At 41.0% G+C, this 16,421-nt stretch overlaps 1 protein-coding gene across 22 annotated transcripts in view; it reads left to right on the plus strand.

Annotated features, from left to right (window-relative positions):
- EYA4 (EYA transcriptional coactivator and phosphatase 4) overlaps positions 1–16,421 on the plus strand; it is a 297,758-nt gene that overhangs the window by 263,295 nt on the left and 18,042 nt on the right. For all 22 annotated transcript variants that reach the window (XM_088452214.1, XM_088452303.1, XM_088452311.1 and 19 more), the window contains 4 exons: positions 5,946–6,035; positions 9,321–9,379; positions 11,719–11,879; positions 13,701–13,815. In XM_088452214.1, the coding sequence (XP_088308340.1) occupies positions 5,946–6,035; positions 9,321–9,379; positions 11,719–11,879; positions 13,701–13,815 (425 nt within the window). The remainder of the gene's footprint in view (positions 1–5,945; positions 6,036–9,320; positions 9,380–11,718; positions 11,880–13,700; positions 13,816–16,421) is intronic.

A 16,421-nucleotide genomic window follows, 5' to 3' on the forward strand; every position in this document is an offset into this window, starting at 1 on the left:
AAAAGAAGAATTGTGCTGTAATTTTCCTCAGTTTTCTACTAAGACCTCTAGTACAGGCCTGGCCAACCTGTGGCTCTCTAGCTGATGTGAAACTACACATCCCAGCATGCCCTGCCATAGTTTTAGCATTCCCTACTAGCCAAACTGAGACAGGGCATGCTGGAACTTGTAGTTTAACAACAACTGGAGAGCCACTGCTTGACCTCGCCTGCTTTAGTACATACATACAGAAAATCAATATAGGGTGACATCTACTACTACGGCAGGGTACGGACCTTTGGATCCTCCCTCATATAATAGGTGTATGATTTGCGTTGCAGATGGGCCATTGGGTTAAGGGGGGTCCCTCCAATACCTGCTGCTGGAGTCCATCTTCTGGTTGATATATTTGGAGAGATGGTGCTGGGGCAGCAGATCAAAAGACTTTGCGTTCTTTTGTTTATGTGCATCTTTTGAAAATATCACCCAAAAGATGGCTGTTGGCAGCAAGTATAAGGGGCCTGTTCCACAAGGGGCCTCCTAGGCATTCATTCTCCCTTGCCAAAAATCTGAGACTCTTGGACTTCTTACAGACTGTAATACATAGGGGCCAATGCAGATGCAAGTCAGTTGTATGCATGAATCTTGTGAGTTTTCACACTACCTGGTGAAAAAGTGCATAGACAATTCAGAGTTCTATGCAGCTCATCCAGGCCCGCTGAAATCGGGGGCGTGGCCTAATCGCAGGAGGCGTGGCCACACCCCCTTCCCCAAAAAAGAAAGAAAAAGATTTGCAGCGCTGCGAAGCGTCGCTGCGCGCTGGGGATGGGGGCGCTCTGGGCCCCCTCAGCCCTGCTCAAAGCCAGAGGGGGCACGATCAGTGTGATCGCTCCCCCCCACAGGCATAGGAGACTGCTGTGGCTGCTGCTCAGCAGCCACGAGCAGTCTCCACTGCAGCTCAGCACACAGCATGTGCTGGGCTGCTGTGAGGGAGGGGGAGCGGCGCCGGGCCCCTCAGGAAGCCCAGGCCCCGGTAATCTGTACCCGCTCCCCCCCCTCTCGGCGCCCCTGAGCTCATCTTCACTTGCAGCTGAAGGGACCATAAGTGAAAGGTATACCTTAATTGGACGCTTACATAAAGGCTACCAAGGGAACGTCAAAGGAGTTTTGATGCAACTCCCTTAGTGAAAATGCAACCAAGGATAGGGCTGGTGCCAGTGCACAATGATAATAACAGTTTTAAAACCAAACTTATGAATAGGGGTAGTGCAGTTGCATGATGCGTACAATGCATACGGACGAGTATCTGCATTTTAATCCATGCACACCATTAATTTATGCAGTGCACTGCTGTAAGAAAGGTTTCTGTCCTCCCTGATCACCTCTTGGGACATCTGCATTATGATAAACCACCTAAATACTGTAAACACCACACCTGCCACTGTCCCCGGAGAGAACATATGTCATTCATTTCATCTCACAGAGAATATGTCATTCATTTTTGTCTCTGGCTCATTGGAGTTTACAATCCAAAATTCCTAACATACAAGAGTGCACACACACATACACACCAGTGCTAATTTCCTTGTCACAATCCAGTGGACCTACCAGTATGTTTTTGGAGTATGGGAAGAAACCCACCCAAACATGAGAACATAAAATCTCTGCATAGGCCACAACCAGGAGGAGTTGAACTCGTGATCTCAGTGCTGTGAGGCAGTAATACAAAGCACTATCCGTGATTACCCCAGCTAGCATGGCAACTCCCATTCCATTGTAATATGTACAGACACAAATTTATACAGCAATGCTTTAAAGGTATCATCCTCAATATGTTTCATTTCTCTGCACCCCAACCATTTATTTTAAACTACCTGTTCTCCACGGCTTCGCCCACGATGAAATTGCTTCTGCCAACATTTATTTTATCTGCGGTGTCATAGTTGTATTGCTTTGCATAGGGGCCCTGTCGCGGGAGTGGCCCACGTGACCAGCAGGGCTATACAGACTGGTGGCAGCAACGCTTTCATACACCACTCACACCAATGTCACTGTGTGCCTACTATGTAGCCTATCCTATTCAAGTGATCGCTGGCCCAAAGCACCTCTCCCATCACTCCATACCAGGCCGTGTGCATGGTGCCTCACCTATCTCTTGCATTGATGATGTTGATATATTTTGTTTTGTTATTGCTCAGCATTTACATGACTGATTGATATGAAACAAAGTGCAGGTTATTTATGGGATTTTCCAATACAAAATGATGCAGTTTTCATGAAAATAGGTTCAGAGGTTTTTGCGCCAACTTGGAACAAACAAACAGACACAACGTTCTTATTATATTAGTATCAATTAAGGCACCACTTTTAATACCATCTTCTCTCTTTAACAACTATTCATTGATTGGTATAATACCACTTTTGCTTTTTACTAAGGTGCTAAACAAAGAGGGATGACTGCTGTAAAAGTGTGCATCCCTCCTGCCTTCTGTGCGGTAGTTGCCCTGCAATATACAGTAGTGAGGGCAGGAACTCGCTATGGTCCGTCCTCCATAGGAAGTTGCTCTGCCTGGAATGGAGTGAATAAATACACCCGCAGCACATAGCTCCTGATAATGCATTGGCCATTCCCTATTAACACTGACTCCAGATATGCCTTATCTCCTTTGTAGGCATATGCAGTGGACCTTGATCCAAAGCGCTCTCATAAGATTGAGTACAAATCCTTTCTCAGTGGGGAACGGGGTTCAATAAAATTTGGTTGATGAGACAGCACATGTGTTAGAAGTCTATCATCATCTGTTAAGTTTATATGGTACATTCCTATTCCCTTATTAACAGTTTTTTTTACCACATTGTGACATTGATCTCTTGCTGGCATGTGTTCGCTAATCTTGTATTAAGATTTCACATATAATAGGGACTTGAGTTACAGTATTTCTGTGCACATTTCTAAAAAATACTGACTTCTGAGGCAGGGCCATGTAGTGCATGTAAAGTCAGCATCACAGATCTTTATTATGTACACTAATAAATACCTACTTGCAGGTTTAAAATGATTTTTCAGCTCACACAGTGTATACTTATTGGTTCACTCTATATAACATGTAATATTTCTATATTGATTGCAGTCTAAACTTCAGGCATGTCATTAGTATTTAATGTCATTAGTACGAGGGCTGATTGAAAGGTAATGAGACTGATTTTTTTATTCAGGATCAGATGACTTCACAGGATCTGAACATTTTTCTTTTTCAAAGTAGCGCCCTTCACATTCAATAAATGTTTTGCAGCTTTTCAACGCTTCAGCAATTCAAAGACGTGCAGTAGACGGTTTTGTGACATCACTGTTAGTGTTGCAGCTGTGGCATTTTTCACTTCGTCATCTGTTGAGAACTTTTTTCCGCGCAGTGTTTTTTTTTTTTTTTTTTCATGGTTGGGAATGCCCATAAATCACAGGGCACTAAGTCCAGGCTATATGGAGGGTGTTCCAGTACTGTCCCATTAATTTCAGTCAGTGCTGCCAATACAACAGCAGCAACATGTGGTCGGGCATTGTCTTGGAGCAAAAACCACTGTTTCTTCAGCAAATGTGGTCTTTTCTTCCTCATGGCTCCACGCAAATGGGTTCTCAGGGCATATGTATAGTAGTTACCATTAATTGTCTGTCCAGGGGGATCGCAGTGCTGTAGGATCATACCGTGTGCTTCAAAGAACAGCAGAAGCATGACTTTACACGCCGAAGGAATCACACAGAATTTTTTGGGAGGAGACGAATTTGCGTGTTTCCATGCATTGGACTGTTGTTTGGATTCCGGATCATAATGACGAATCCACGATTCGTCACTCGTCTCAATCGATGTCAGGGAATCGATTTCTGGGTACCAACCTGGCACACACGTGATGCATTTTCAGTTACTATGTCACAATATGCAGAACCCATTAGAAGGAGATGAGAAGTGAAGCCGAAAGTTTGCGTAAAGTTAACCTCCTATCATTTTGCAACATCTACACAGCTTTGGCAATGTTGACATCTGTAACCATAGTGGATAGTTTCCCAGAACATCACTCACGTATTACCCTCTTTGAATAGCTTCCACCACTAAAATACTGCAGCACGGCTAATTGGTCCTCCACTGTATGATTTCCGTAACATTTCATGAGTTTCATTTCCACTTTTTCCAAGTTTAACACAAAATGTATTCACACATCCTTGACGTAATCTCACAGACACATCTTCCTCATCCACTTTGTTGAAATATACGAAGATCTTCTACTTGCTGTGACCATACAAAGAAGACTACGGCAGTCCAACCGCAGGTTCAGACACATCAATGAATGAGCTTCACAGTAACCAGCAAAGTGTTTCCATGTCGACCTATTGGACAGGAAAACAGAGGCAGTCTCCTTTCTTTTTCATCAGCCCTCTTATTTATTGTATAATGTAGTGTATAATAATTTTATGTAATTTATCCTGTGTCATTTATCATGATATTTTGTTTTCATTTGTCTTACTAAATAATGCTTTTCAAATAACCTTAGACAACTATTATAAACATCTTTACTTATTTTCCTACTGTATATACTGAACATCTCCCTATAATCCCTCCTGTAGTATTTTTCCCAGTAAAAGAGCTAGAAGAGTACCCAAATTATATGGGATAAATGTGCTATTTATATTGTGAAACAATAGATGTCATTTAGGGGGAGATGTACTAAGCTCTGGAAAGTGATCAATTGGAAAGTGATAAATTACCAGCCACTCAGCTCCTACTGTAACTGTCATTTTGTTTGAAAAATGACAGTTAGGAGCTGATTGGTTGGCACTCTATCATTTTCCAATTTATCACTTTCCAGAGCTTAGTACATTTGCCCCTTAATCTGCTATGAAAATGCATTAGACAAAAATGTACTTGCAGTGTAATATACCACCGATAGTAGGGCTGGGTATATCACTAGGGGGTAAATTTACTAAGATGGGAGTTCTATTAAGAAGTGATGTTGCCCATAGCAACCAATCAGATTCCAGGTATTATCTTCTAGAAGGTGCTATATAAATGAGAAGTAGAATCTGATTGGTTGCTATGGGCAACATCACTTCTTAAATAGAACTCTCTTCTTAGTAAATTTACTCCTAGGAATAAATCTTTATCACTGCATCTGTTTTGTGATGTGTGCTTTGTAAGGTACAACACCACTAAACACACAGGGCCTGATTCAGCAAGGATCGCTAATGCAATCGCGGTTGCAATTGCGTATGCAGGTCTGCTGCAAGAGTATGCTAATGTTTGCAATTGCAAAGCACCAGCACGGACAACATGCAGATGCCCACTTCCCTCTCCCACATCCGCAATACCTTGCAATCCAGCCAAATCATCAGTAACATCGATTACCATCGGAACCACTCGCACAGTGAAGGCAGGTCAGACCTCACTTATAATAACTTTCCTGTATGCAGTAAACACTCAAGCTATGTATGGCACCGCAGTGGCTAATTTATGCACGCCCCTGTAACGGCGTTAAAGCGCACTGGCACACCTGCGTTCGGCTGTCCACTCCCCGTAACCACCCACAAACGGCACATTCTGTCAATCACTTTACAATGAATCTGCGTGATCTCTGCAATGGCTTTCCCCACTCGCAGTGAGCCGCTTGCGCACGTGCACTGCGATGCATACACATGCGCAGAAAACAAACATTGGCGATCTGCATACGTTTTAGCATCTGCGATCCTTGGTGAATCAGGCTCACAGTACACAAAAATGGGTACAGGCAGCTGTGGGGAAGTATAGTGCCAAAAATCAATGTTACATTACAATCTTAGATCTAGTAAGCATCTTATCAGATATACTTGGTTTTAACAATGTCATAGAAATTAAAGACAACTGTGATCAGATCCCTGATGATAATAATTTTATTCAAGCTACATTTCTCATTGAGACTTTGTAATACTTCATGTTTTAAAGGATTCACCAACAGCTGTGACTCTTGGACTGCGAATGGAAGAAATGATTTTCAACCTCGCCGATGCACACTTATTTTTTAATGATTTGGAGGTAAGCCAGAATCTTTGGTGTACGGTGTTGCTAAATTTGGTCTGGGAGTACTCTTTCAAACAGCTGCTGCTGCTCTCTCATTTGATGAACGGGGAGATAAGACTAGTGTATTTACCAAACAAAGCAAAGTCCTTTAAGAGGTTTCTCAGCAAGTTTAGAGGAGAATAATTGTGGAGGTTTTAAAAATGTCTGAATGTAGTTTATACATTTGTGATAATATGCACTTCTAAGCAATAGCAATTATCTTACTATATGAATGAGAATAGTATTTGCACAGGTTATCTACTTATTTTTCTCAGGTTACCCTTTGTGTCATCATATCAATACAGGCAAAATACAATACTATCACCACCTGCAATTTATTTAGAACTACGAATGACTAAATAAAAAATAAATACTAATGAAAATGTAATTCCATCATGGAACAATTAGATGTCTATCCATACTGTAGCTCCTAAAATTCAAAAAAAGACAACTAAATTAGGGCAAAAGAGTTTACATCACCAATTCTCTTCAGTTGAAGGGCGATTATGTCATTCCTCTGCATGAATCCAACGCCAAGCGGTGCATCAGCTGTTTTGAATTCACCATAGTGGACAGCTTTTTGCACAAGGAATTTGAAAACCACCAACATTAGCAGATGACAGATGTATGCAAAGAATTGCACTCATTCCCCACCAGTAGTAGAGTAGTGTCTTGTGATATGTATAGCATTACACTCTGCTAGAGAGTATATCTAACCAATGGGTCTATTTAATCTAGTTAGCTGAAAAAGACCAGTTAGATAAACATTTGAGTCATAAATCAAAATGAACGTCTTTCATATAAATTTGATGTTTGTACACATAGCCACAGATTTTACCATCACCATTTTATATATTTTTTTAAATGTTTGTTTCATTAAAGCACCATTAAAATGACAACGAAACACAACAAAATGTGATATTTGACAGTAAGCGACAAAACAAAAAAAAGAAGTTCACAGATACAGTTGTAATATTGCCCACATAACAAATATTCCTGTATCTCCTTGTGTTTTTAGTCTTCTTAGACATGTATACGTACATTCCTTTGTGCGCATACACAGGGCCTGATTCAGAGATTTTCGCAAAGCCGATATTTATGCAGCTTGAGCGATTGTTTGCTATTGTATATGCAGGAAAGCCGCACTGCGCAGTGCAGCGATTGCATTGCGAATACACTCGTACAGAGGAACTACTCGCAATGTGACATGAAGGATTGCTATGTGGGTGGTGGTTAGAAAAACACAGGCGTGTCTGACCATATAAACACTGCTTCATGGGAGTGCATGAATTAGACTTTGCGCGTGCCTTCGCAGTATGAGAGCTCTCTGCGTGTCTGGAGAGCTGCAGTGTTTGCGGCTGGTTAGACTTGCCTTTCATGCTGCATGGCTGCCCGATGTGTGTCGATATTACTGATGTTTGCGTTGTTGCATGTCATCAGACGTATATGAGAAGGTGAGAAAGACAAAGGGCCTGATTCAGACCCGGGTGCTATACTGCGCTCGCTCGCATTGAGTGATTTTTCGCAATCTGTGTATGCTTATGATTTGCAATGCGCGTGCGCGAACCAGTCAGTGCGATGGGAAAGTGCTCGCCCGTAGCCCGCAGTCGGGCCGCTATTTTGACTGGCAGATAGTGCCAATTGTGGGTGGAAGGTGCTTGTAAACGGGGGTGTGGTTGTGCGAACGCAGGCGTGCCCGACCGTCAGAACCGAGTTTAATGGGTGTGCATAATTAGCAAAGTAGCGTCATTACACACGTGACTGGGTTGTATTTTAGCTTGAACTGCTCGCAATGTTGTGGTGGGAAAAGACTACCACAAGCACTGCGAGCAGCTCCGATGTCTCTCGATGTTCCCAATTAATCCTACAACTGCCGGAGATGACGTGTGTTGCGAATGGCAAAGGGGCGTCTTTATACAGGTGTGAGCGCATAGTGGGCAGCTTTACGCAAAACAGTTCAAGCGCATGATTTAAATAGCCGGCCCCTTTTAGCCAGCGAGCAGCCGCAAATAGCGTCCGAGTCTGAATCAGGCCGAAAGTTTGGAGCTCGCACAGGATAAACATAGAATTATTACATCCCTAAGTTATTAACACTAACTACAGTGGGGATGTTTGCATAGTCAAAACCAACTTGAGGTAGTATTAAACACCAATAGTTGTGTATAAATAGTGGGTTGGTGGTGCTCCCCCAAGTCAGAGAGTCAAGTAAATATTGAAAGAGACAAGAAGACTCGTTGTTGGGGGCACTCTTATAAAGCGGTACAGGATTCTGAGTAATGTTAAAATATAACCTTTATTCTAAAGCCTATAAAATATGTAGGATTTAAGAAACTCCAAGGAGTAATGTATATAAGAATAGTACAAATATTACACAAGCAAAAAACATATGACATTGCATAAGTGAGTATGCAGACTCCTATATAATTCTTGAAATTTAATTTATATAGGAGTCTGCATACTCACTTATGCAAAGTATGTCATATGTTTTTTGTTTGTGTAATATTTGTACTATTCTTATATACATTACTCCTTGGAGTTTCTTAAATCCTACATATTTTATAGGCTTTAGAATAAAGGTTATATTTTAACATTACACAGAATCCTGTACCGCTTTATAAGAGTGCCCCCAACAACGAGTCTTCTTTTCTCTTTCAATATGTATATGAGAAGGTAGCAGTGGGCGTCCCTGGCTCGTTTATACTTTGGAAGGCATTAGCATATTTTAGCAACTGCGATCCGTGAGAGAATGGAGTTGCGATTGCATTATCTTAAATCTCGGAATCAGGCCCTCCGTATGGAAAAATATAATTAAAGGGGAAAAAAAAGAAAATCAATCTTACTGTACATCTACATAAGCCTCTGAGACCCTGTGTGACAGTCTGGTTGTATGCTTTCAGTCTTGTGGAAATGTAAATATGAAAAACACGAAATTATAGTGCCATCTTCTGGCTTAGGGTTATTTTACACATTAGCAAGAAAAGATGTACATTAAAAACATTCACCATCTTCTGGCTTAGGGTTATTTTACACATTAGCAAGAAAAGATGTACATTAAAAACATTCACCACAATTAACTAGAACATTACTAAGTTACTTATACATAAATCAAACTAGACTGAATAAAGCCAGCTTTCTTTGCTACTGAGACTTATGGTAAAACTTCAAATTGTACAAGTGTTGCATTAGTTCTGCCAATACTTATTTTTGAAGTAAATATGCTCATAATTGGTCATTCTAGGCTGTATATGACTTTTTTTCCAGGAATGTGATCAGGTCCATGTAGATGATGTTTCGTCCGATGACAATGGTCAAGACTTAAGGTAATGTGGTGCCAAGTTAAACAATAGTTATGATCTATAAAACATAGCACATACTGTATTCAGGTTCCAATCAATAGATTTACAGTAAAACGGTTGACAATGTCTAGATAGACACCAAATGGTAGACAGTCAATAGGTAGACAGGGACAATAGGTCGGCAGATACAAAAGGTCGACATGAACGAAGATAGACTGGTATAAAAGGTTGACAGGGTCAAAAGGCCGACGTTAAAATGGTCGACACATTTTTTTTTTTTCATTTAGGGTTAGACTCTAGGAGGGACAGTCAGGGTTTAGGGGCCTATCCATTAGCAGATAAATTTGAACAATGAACGATTTATCGTTGAGTCGTTCAATTTATCTGCTAATGGATAGGCTCTGAACGATAAAAATGCGCACTCCCGCGGCCGACAAATTTGGTCTTTTGTCTCTCCAACATGTTGGTCAATTATCATTTATCGCTGACAGATATTAGAAATATCTTTTGCGGTAAACGACGAACGACTAACAATTTTTTAATGAAAATTAATAGAAACATAAAAAAATCCACTCCTAGAATGATGTCATGCAATATCGTTCGTCGTTCGTTGTTTGCAAAAATCTGTCATGTACATGACAGATATCTGTCACAGCAGCCCCAGGAATTTTCAAAAGATAAATCTTTTGTCTTTCAGAAAGATCTGCTAATGGATAGGCCCCTTTAGGCACTTACCCTGATGGTTAGGTTTAGGCACTAGGAGGAGACAGTATGGGTTAGGCGCTTACCGGATGGTTAGGGTTAGGTACTAGGATGGATGGTTAGGGTTAGGCACTTACCCCAATGGTTAAGGTTAGGCATTAGGAGGGAAGGTTAGGGTTAAATACCAAGGGAAGGGTTAGGGTGAAGATTAGGCTTGGAAAAAAATATGTGTCAACCATTTTTATGTTGACCATTTCAATGTTGACCTTTTGACCCTGTCGACCTTTTGTACCTCTCTATCTTCATCCATGTCTACGTTTTGTGTGTCGACCTTTTATACCTGTCAAACTTTTGTCCCTGCTTACCATTTGGTATCAATCTAGACACTGTCTATCTTTTTACTGTAGATCTACTATACGAAACCCCTGTATTCAGTCTAATAGTAAATTTTCCACTCTAAATTAGGTGCAAGCTACAAATGATCGTGTTAATTTACATTGATTATCTTTTTAAATGTAACATTGATTACCATAGCAGTAATTTTGTCTATTTTTATTTTATATGTAAAAAAAAAATTCAAATAAAAACAGCAATAACAAAGAGCAGTATCTGTCTATTTGTGTGTGTCAGACTTGTACAGATGTGTCCTTATACACCTATCCTTTTTGCACCAGATGGTGTGAGACACATGGCAGGACATTCCGCCACGGGTAGTGATTCTTGGGCTTTCATTCTTTTTTCTAAATTGAGAGTCTTATTCACATCATAGCCACATACAGAGGCACTTAGCTGTATGCAATGGCAGGATAACCTGGACGTTGTAATTTTGTTACATTAGCGATACGGCCAAGATGCATATTTTGTGAAAAAGTCTATCGCTGGATATGGCACAGCGCAGGGACTAAGGACCTGATTCAGAGTTGGAAATAGAGTAAGAGAGAGCAAGTAACTGTGCACCTGGACAAATCATGTTGCAATAAAAGAGATGCAAATACATACATTTATTTTGCATGTGGGGTAAATACTGGCTGCCTTTGCATGTAGCCCACAAATGCTGGACAGATTAATTTTTACACTGTAATTTAGATGTCAGTTTGGACACACCCCTCCCAAATCTAAATCTCTCTTCACAGTTTACATCTGCCCCACCTGCAGTGCAGCATGGTTTTACCAAGATACACAGTTACTTACTCTATCTTACTCTACTCCCAAATCTGAATCAGGCCCTAAAGCTGGCCACACACTAGACCAACTTACATCCAACCAGCCAACTTGTTAATTGGTTGGAATGAAAAACTGGTAACGGATGGTAGTAACTATTGATCAGCAATTTGCTCCTTAATGCCATAAAACAGATGAAAATGGTCGTCAGACAAGTTTGTTAAATGTTTGATCTAAACAATTTGTTCAAACACCAGTTTTTGTCCATTTTCTGGCGTTTGGGAGCAAATTGCTGATTATCATTTGCTTTCATCCTTACCACATTTTCCTTCCAACCAATCAACAAGTTGGCTGGTTGGACAGATAATCTTTAGATGTGTGGCCAGCTTAAGTCTGTGGAGCACCAGATGCGGCTGTCTGGTAATTGAGGTTAGGTGTATGTGGACACATCAGTATGTTTCTGAACATCACTTAGTGTTGAATAAACTTTTCCTTCAAAGTTCTTACAGTTTTGCCACAGATGGCTTTCGGGCAGCAGCAAGCAGCACAACTTTGTGTTTACCGACTGGAGTCAGAGGGGGCGTAGACTGGATGAGGAAGCTGGCTTTCCGATATAGACGAGTAAAAGAACTGTACAATACTTACAAGAACAATGTAGGAGGTATTCTCTATATTCTGTATTTTTGGAGATAAAAAATGGGTTTTAAATTTAACTAACTGTCTTTTAAAGTAAAGTATGTTTAATTGTGCAATATGCACATCAGTAAAAGAAAGACTGTAATACAAACTGCTATTACTCATTTATCTACAAAAATGAAAGCACATATTCCCAGACAGAGGGGTAACGAGGATGTTTTATGGCCTGGGTATGGAGTTCTGTAATTACACCCCATTCTTGCTAAATTCCGACCACACCCCTCATTTCACCATACCACATCCCGATTTTTCACTATGACACGTCTATCCCTCATTGTACTATTGCATATCATCAAAGGCTATGACAACTATAGCACAAAAAGTTCCTGAAAATGGCACAAGTCACAATCTCTTTATAGATGTATAAATATGAATATAGTAAAGCACTCCAAAATGTCAGTGCTCCAGTATTAGTCTATTTTGTCGCAAAACAGCAATATAAAGTTGCTTAATATCGACTTGGACCTCCAAAAGCAACTTGTACAGTCTGTTTGCGTCATGGCATTAAGCCTGTAAATGTTTGGAATTGGGCAGGAAGATTGCGACACCATTCATACACAGGAAAGTTATTCAAATGGTTAATGGTGGGTGGAAACGTTGTCTCAGGCATTGTTCCAGAAAATTGTAGAAATGTTCGATTGGGTTTAGATCTGGTGATTGAAAAGACTGTGACATATAGATATGTCTGTGTTATGCTCATAAAGCCATTGGGTGACCAGACATCATTCTTGACAGGTAATCTTCAAAAGGGTCTCTACAGCTGAAAATATATTGCATATACTGTTTACTGTCCACTGTGTGTTTATTCATATCTGCATCCCTATAGTTATCTAGGCTACAGTACCTATGTTAAACAATTTGAAAAGCTACGCAACCCCAGATTCCCATATAATTGATTTAGCAGGTCTGGATATACTGCACTGTGATTTTCCATATTGCACTGTATAATGAGGCAGCAGTATCTAGCAAGCTGGCTCTAGACATGAGTCTCCAGACCCAGAGCCATAAACATTTTTATGTGAGAATTCAAACATAAGATTAATATGTATTGTAGTCAGTGCCTTAATAAATTGCTTAGCAATGGTACATAATTTTTGGAGGATGTAATATTATTATGGAGCATTTCAGAAACATCAGAGAACATAATGTACTTATTCTTATCTCACTCGTGTCCATGTGCAAAAGTTTTTTAAGTTGTCTGGGCTAGAATACCTGTGGCCAATCACAGTTAATATAGCACAAACTATATTGGACGCCAAAGTTTGCTCAGGATCTTACAAGCTGCCTGTCTCAGCCATCCCACTCATAATGCCCTTAAGCAGGTGTATTTTTACTCTATCTTCCTGATAATGGTCAGTGCAATTTATTATTAAATACACTGGGAAGGCGGTACTGGCTTTTTGTAAGTGTCAGCCCAGAGACACTGCTAACCTCCTAACGGTCCACTCAGGAAAATCTTGAAAATATATGAAAATATGCTGTGTGAAAATATGTGATATTAAATTGAAAGGGTCTCGGACAACATGTAGCCAATGAGAGCATCCAAACATTGCTTATACTTCCATCCTGTTTGTCATAATGATGAGAAGACTGAGACATCCTTTCAGTAATACAAGGTATTTAAAATTATTTGCCCTCCTAAGCGCTGGGTGGACAATACTTAGGACACAGGCCGTCCAGAATTTTCACCATGCAAAGTCCCAGATTTCAAATACTTTCTTTGTCACTTTGCTATTTCCATGAGAGCAGCCTTTAATCTATGGTTTCCTGCCTATTTGTGCTGAAGGACTTTTTGGCCCAGCTAAGAGAGAAGCCTGGCTTCAATTGCGAGCAGATCTTGAAGTCCTGACAGACTCCTGGCTCTCAAATGCACTTAAATCACTATCACTCATTAGCACGAGGTAAGTTGAAATGTATGCTTATATTTCATCAGTAAATGCACAGTTACAATGTCACTTAAAACTTGTTTTTGTAATTTATTTTTTGTCAAGCTAATTTAAAGCAGGACGTGTGGTGAAGAGTATACAATAGTAGCCAGTGTTTGTATTGTACAACTGCACAAAATCATTGTGGCCAAATGTGGCCCTGTAGGTGTCCTAGGCTTACCTATAACAGCTATTTCCACAATATGCTGCTTACAAAAGGCACAGAAAGTCAGGGATCATTCAATAAAAGCATTTAGTAAATGTGACTAAGAGAGTTTGTCTTTTATGCATAGTTAGCTAAGATAACTAATAGCTGACTCACAAATTATTGCCAGTCTTCTGGGACTCCTGAAAGCTGACAATTCACTCGAGGGACGGGATGCACTATACTGAAAAATATCAGTCAAACCTACAAAAATGACGTCTTCGGAGGTTTGACCGCAATCACCATATGCATCAAGCTCTCGAAAGCAAAAATTCCGGAGCTTGTTCCCAATGCCGTCTATAGATGGTGTGGCCTAATAGAAGTCTATGGGCTTGTTATCTGAAACTTCCCCAAGAGGGATCCAAAAGGATCCTGCCAAGGGTCCCCCGTGACTGTGCTTGCACAGAGGGACTCTTGGGTCATAAACCTGGAAGCCCCCACACCACAAAGGACAGCACTTATCGAAGGAACTGTCCATTGCTTAAATGTACATACATACCACATTACTAGAAGCCACTATGCATGCAATCAGTGGTGGGATGCATCGTATCCAAAATGCAGTGCTTAATGCATCCCACCCGTGATGTGTAACTCATGTCATTAAGGGGTCCACTTAAAATTGTTAATTATCGGGGGCCAGCCGGTCCCTGATAATTAAGTATCCAACTCGCTGCGAGTAGCAGTGGTGGATACATATTCATCAGAGCAATTCAACATTTCTCCAGTGCAGAGATAGCTGATCCGAAAATCAGCTGTGGCCGCCATCCTCTCCGCTGACTTGGTAGTGCTAGTGCACCTGCATCAACTGGGCTTCATGCAGGCGCACAAAGCCCTGCGAAAGTAGCCGGACAGGGGTTGACTCTTCGCAACCGGGGTCTCTTTCCCATCGGAAAAAAAGGGGTGCGGGAGCGTACACCATCTGAAGATAGCGTTGCTCCCACACTCAAGCTCCAAAAATAATATAATTTCAGAGCTTATTGAATTTAGGTCCCCATACTAGTGTATGGGGACAGCGGGACAGATTGGGGTCGAAAGGTAAGCAGGAGATATTAGTGATATCTCCTGCATTTCCTTTATAGTGAGTAGTCCCTATTCTTAATTTCTACAAAAGTAGGTGAAAATGTTAATATTCACCGGCATTTCTAGAATTTAAGTGATGATGAATAGACCCCTAAGGACCGCTCACATTGAGTGAACAGTGAGTGGGAAGGGCCGTGATGATGCTGATAACATCATGTCTTTTCCCGACATTTTAAGAAAGACATCAAATACCGTAGCATACATTGATTCTTTTCACACCTCCCGTCCACTGCAGTTACTTAGGAAGCAATCTTAAGTGTTGTACATATATGTACATATATATGGGGTGCATTTCCTCTAGACAAATATCATGCACAAACCATTATATTCAAGCTAAATGGCATCACACTGTCACTGACATGCAGTGGAGCTGATGTGCTTATTTTGCATGATTGCATACCTCCCCATAGCTTGGGGGATCTCGATCACACAATTTGCCATATGAAATAAGCAATATCTCTGTACATACAGTATGGCTCCAGTGTTATACCATTTTGTGTTGCACTGTAGCTATGCATCATTAGTTACCCAATAATCTAACACCCTCCTGCAGCATTTATTAATGAAGTGTAGCCAATGGGCCTTGTTTTGGGTCTTAGCATGTCAGAGTGTGGTCTCTTCAGTATATTGTTAGGCAGGCAATGGAAATAGTACTGGAAGTATTTCTACTACAATGTGGGAAGGTGTGTATACAGAGCATATACTGGTATGATGTCTTTGGCACTAAATGCATTGTTTTTATTGTTTTCTGATGAACTGTGGGCATGTATGATATAATAATAGGTATTGCCAATATAGAGCCAAATGTACTGTAATAGTATTATTGTTGCTATGGATTTGGTGCAAACTAGGGTCTACGGCGACCAGGGCAAGATTAAAAATGGCGAACCCCACCCAAACTGTGTGCACACGCCGACAAAGCGTGTGCCAAAAAATGACCCCTGCGTCTCTCAGCCACATCATCATCTCCCCCTATGTCTCCCAGCCACACCATCATCTTCACCCTGTATTATCTCTCAGCCACATCATCATCTCTTCCCTGCATCATCTCTCAGAACACCATCATCTGCCCCTGCGTCATCTCTCAGCCACACCATCATCTCCCCCCTGCTTCTCTCATTCAGACCATCATCTCCACCCTGCGTCATCTCTCAGCACACCATCATCTCCCCCCTGCTTTTCTCAGCCAGACCATAATCTTCACCCTGCATCATCTCTCAGCACACCATCATCTCCTCCCTGCATCATCTCACAGCCACACCATCATCTCCCCCCTGCTCCTCTCAGCCAGACCATC

This window comes from Taudactylus pleione, unplaced genomic scaffold, assembly GCF_031769625.1.
Source record: "Taudactylus pleione unplaced genomic scaffold, aTauple2 ptg000006l, whole genome shotgun sequence".
NCBI lineage: Eukaryota > Metazoa > Chordata > Amphibia > Anura > Myobatrachidae > Taudactylus > Taudactylus pleione.